This window comes from Aptenodytes forsteri, unplaced genomic scaffold (genome assembly GCF_000699145.1).
Source record: "Aptenodytes forsteri isolate BGI_AS27 unplaced genomic scaffold, ASM69914v1 Scaffold53, whole genome shotgun sequence".
Classification (NCBI taxonomy): domain Eukaryota; kingdom Metazoa; phylum Chordata; class Aves; order Sphenisciformes; family Spheniscidae; genus Aptenodytes; species Aptenodytes forsteri.
The window spans coordinates 8,234,958-8,239,303 of record NW_008795909.1 but is presented as its reverse complement, the minus strand read 5'-3'; the positions used below and the strand labels follow the sequence as shown (position 1 = coordinate 8,239,303).

Here is a 4,346-nt window from a genome sequence, read left to right as displayed (position 1 = left end):
CCCCAAAAAACAAAACATAAAAGCAAAGCATCTGGGCAAGTATTTTTTTAATCCCTGTATGTGGCAGCTAGTAAAGAGAAGTTAGGTAGTGGTTCCCATCACATACTGAAGAGGATCAAGATCTTTAGTTAAGCTCTTGTGCAGAAGCTTTCCTGCATGAGCGGAGTGCTCTTCAAACTAAATGCGTTAGCCATCTCCTAACCCATACCGCAGGCTTCCAAAGCCACTTTGTGCAGATAGTTGCACTTAACTGTTGAACTGAAAAGCAAGGCTTCACTCGCTCCAGTTTGATCATTCACCTTTAATAAGCCTTGCGACCATGGGCTCCTAGAGAGCTGTACAGCATTCCAGGGCTGGGCTCGGGGCCCCCTCTTGCTCACTGCAGTTCTTCACTCAACCACCACGACAGCCAGTTTAACACAGCTGGTCTGGCAATTACAAGCCAAGGAGAAACAGAGGATTTTTTCCCTCGCTCTGAATTTAGAATAGGATTTCTCCACATACAATAGTACTAACTCACCTGTACTGTTGAACAAACAAGCATTACCACATTGTTGCTTATACCAAGTGTGGCTAGAGGGTAACCCCATATAAATATTCTGGGAGATCACTATACTTTCCCCACTGTACAAAAGTTCATGTAGCTATACAACAAAAGTTATGCATACAACTTGCCCTGCACCATTGATACTTTGTAAGGCAGGACTTTAAAACATGTATTTACAACTTAGATATTCAAAGCTTTCTTCACTGCAAATATTATATCTTTCACTTGAGGTAAGCAGTTATCTTCTAAAATTTTTGCATAAGGCATAGGAACATCTGCACCGGTAACACGCACAGCTGGAGCATCCAAGTAGTTAAAGGCAGATCCTGAAACAGAAGAGAGTTGTCAGGTTGCCATGCACTATGGTTTTCTTGCAATTCAATTTCTGAATCTTAATCTATTTAAACAATTTTGTTCCTGTAGCTCTAACATTCTAGATACCTGTTCCTGCTCGTTTATCTTCATGCACTACAGTTTAGACAAAAAGTTACCATCCTACTTCTCACACAGTCAGGTTCCTGGGATAAGAATTACTTGCAATGGAAGACCAGCTGGATCCACCCTGTGAAAATCTCTAGAGTAAGACAGCTAGGCTCAAGCTCCTCAGATATAAACCCCCGACTTTGTCTTCATCTGGCTTTATCAAGAAGGATTTCGACTAGGGAATGAGATCAACATGTATATTGCAAAACTTAGTACCTTCCATGATCCTGGCACAGATTTCAGCTCCTACTCCAAATTGCGGCCAACCTCCTTCTACAGTTACAAGATGGTTTGTCTTTACAACACTGGCTTCCACCGTTTCAATATCCATTGGTCGAATGGTACGCAGATTTATAACCTGGGGGGGGAAAAAGGGACTCTCTGAGTTTTGTCCTTTAGCACTTTCGTCTGCTCTGACTTTCGAGACAAGACTTAGAGTTAATAAAATTTGTAACTTTTTATCCTGGCAGAGACTGTGCAGAACAGTTTCTGGTGGCTCCTGGAAAATCCCAGATAGGTGAGTCTTGCTGTACTGAGATACAACCATACTAATACATGCTGTCATTGTTCTGCTTACCATGCAGCTAGGCCAATCTGAAAACTGTTAGCAGTTCTGCCTTCATTTTGTGATGAAAAAGTCAAATGCAGGAACATGAAATATACGTGCTTAGCTCACTGACTGTTAGGGCGTTTACAAATACAAGAAGCTTGTTGTTATTATACTGAAGTTTTACAGAGCCTGAAGGAGAAGACCCTCTGCTTTTTTCCCCACTCCAGGGAAAGAGAAAAGCAACAGAAACCCCACCCACCTCACACTCCACACCTTCTTTGGCAAGTACCGCAGCTGCTTCCAAACAGTGTCCGACAGGTCTTGAGTGCGACACTAATGTAACATGAGTTCCTAGAACAGAAACAAGTGTTAAAAAAGAAAAAAAACCCTTAAGATTTAAAGGTTTTTTCCTAGACCTCAGGCTCCTTTCAAGGTAACGCGAGGATTCTCTTGTAAATTTAAGCTCCTTACATTTATTTGAAGTGCTAAGTATTCTATGCCCATACATAGCATGAAGAGTAGTAGCAGAAGGACTATGTTAAAACACAAACTTTCTCTCTTCAGTTCCCTGAATTAAAGGGTATTTAATATAGTTTTCAGATTATCCTTTTCAAACATTCATATAATTCAGTGGTAAGTTATGAACAAATGGGCCGAAATACTACAGTGATCTCTTTTGCATTTTTTGACAAAAGTTACATACTAAGGTGGGGGAAAAATTTTTTCAGGCATCATCTACTCCATCTCTATACTAAGGAACAAATCTTTTAGAAAGATATACTTTTAGATTATATATAGAGAATCAAGCGATCTTTCTTTATATGGGCAACAGAACAATAAAGTATACTACTAGATAAAATAACATTTGAACATTTAACATTTGAAATACTTCTCTGTGCCCCATGACAGCCGTATTCTGAATAGCTAAGAGGTTAAAAAAGTCCCCAAGCAGTTAATAAGGACACAAACTGTATTCGCAGCTTACCTTGCCTTTCTATTTTAGCTTTTCCAATTGGAACAACGAAATCCTTTGACTGTGCTTGTTCAGACATTTCAAAGGGAACACCATACAGCAATTCGTTTTCCAGCATCACAACTAGAAGAAAACATACTTGGATTAACGTGTACGTCTGCAGGCAGAGGACTGTACTGATGATGATTAACAGTACTGCAGCAGACTAGCTCAAGATACTAAGCCCAACCAGGCAACAAGGACTTGAGTATGTTTGCAGGAGCAATTAAAAAAAAAAAGAAAAAAAAAAAATCAGTCTTTACTTCAGTACTGAATTATTTTTAAAATTGTCTAAGTTAGTCTTAAACAAGATCAGGTATTTAGCTTTTGGTACATGACAGTAGAATTGCTACTTTTAGAAAGGTCTTAGATTTTGCATGCATGTTTGTGAGAAATAAAGACAAAGGTGGCCCTGCTTTTAATTAACAGCATTCCAAATTTATCGTCTGAATTTAACAATCTGTAAAAATGAGTTACATAGTCAGACGCTGTATATGCAAGAACGCCTGACTCATCTTTATCCTTTTTAATTCCTTTACGATAGACTCATAAATGCTTCTAAGTTTCCTGATTGGTAAAACTAGCGTTAAGGATGTAGCTGGCAACAGCACAACATTAGAGTCTACTGCTAGCGAGCCAAGTGCCTGTTAGGAAAAAGTTAAGTATCTGAATCAAAACAACCTTAAGTGTTTTACGGTTTAACAATCATTTTTTTGTTTTAAAGGGGGCAGGAGGGGAAAACAGACATTCTTTTCTGGATCAAGTGCTAGGTATTGCTGTGATCTGCCTGCGTTCACCTGGATTATCGTCCCGGATTGATGCTTTCAGCAGACCTTTGGCATCTTCTGAGCTCCAAGGACTAACAACTTTCAGTCCCGGGCAGTGCCCATACCAAGCCGCAAAGCACTGCGAGTGCTGAGCGGCGACTCCAGCTGATGCCCCGTTGGGGCCCCGGAAGACAATGGGAACAGCGATTGATCCTGCAGACATGTAACAGGTCTTGGCAGCGGAGTTTATAACCTGATCAATTGCTTGCATGGAGAAGTTGAACGTCATGAATTCACACACTGGTCTCAACCCTGCCTATTAAATATATTAAAATATGTATTAGTAGGTTTTTACATAAAAATAGTTTAAATGTTTAATTCAGAAAGAATGCAAATTTACAAACCATAGCAGCACCGACAGCAATTCCTGTGAAGCCCATCTGAAAGAGAAGGAAACCAAGGGTAAGCACCGGGGGAGTGGCTGATGAAGGGATCGCCAGGGTAGGAGATGGGGGCAGCCATACCTCTGATATCGGGGTGTCGATCACCCTCTTGTCCCCGTACTTCTTCCAGAGACCCCTGGAGATCTGCAGGGCAGGAGAGAGGCGTCAGGGCCCGCCTGAGGCCCTTTCCCGGCCTGGTAACGGCATCCACGCACCTTGTAAGCGCCATCGTACTGGGCCACCTCCTCGCCCAGCAGGAAGACGCGCTCGTCCCGCTCCAGCTCCTCATCCAGCGCCTGGTTCAGCGCGTCCCGCACCGTCACCTGCGAGACACCAGCAGCCGGGCAGGGCGGGGGCACGGCCCGCAGCCGCCGGGCTCCCCACACGCCAGGGACGGGGGGGGAGTCACCGCACCTCACCTCAGCGCACCGCACTTCACCGCCCACCCGCCCCGGGGCGGCCTCGCGCCCCCGGGGCCGGACGCCTCCCTTGACGGGGACGAACCCCTTTCCCCCAACCCCCCTTTCGGGGAGGCCCTCCCCGC

At 43.6% G+C, this 4,346-nt stretch overlaps 1 protein-coding gene across 1 annotated transcript in view; it reads right to left on the bottom strand.

The window, feature by feature from the left end:
- Window positions 1-31: 31 nt before the first annotated feature.
- The window catches only part of PDHB (pyruvate dehydrogenase (lipoamide) beta), a 6,721-nt gene continuing 2,406 nt past the window's right edge, over window positions 32-4,346 (bottom strand). Inside the window, exons 2-9 of the mRNA XM_009284517.1 lie at window positions 4,018-4,324; window positions 3,884-3,946; window positions 3,764-3,799; window positions 3,390-3,675; window positions 2,566-2,676; window positions 1,840-1,931; window positions 1,247-1,388; window positions 32-873 (exon numbers count right to left, since the gene is read on the bottom strand). Of these exons, the coding sequence (XP_009282792.1) occupies window positions 728-873; window positions 1,247-1,388; window positions 1,840-1,931; window positions 2,566-2,676; window positions 3,390-3,675; window positions 3,764-3,799; window positions 3,884-3,946; window positions 4,018-4,324 (1,183 nt within the window). The 3' untranslated portion in view covers window positions 32-727. The remainder of the gene's footprint in view (window positions 874-1,246; window positions 1,389-1,839; window positions 1,932-2,565; window positions 2,677-3,389; window positions 3,676-3,763; window positions 3,800-3,883; window positions 3,947-4,017; window positions 4,325-4,346) is intronic.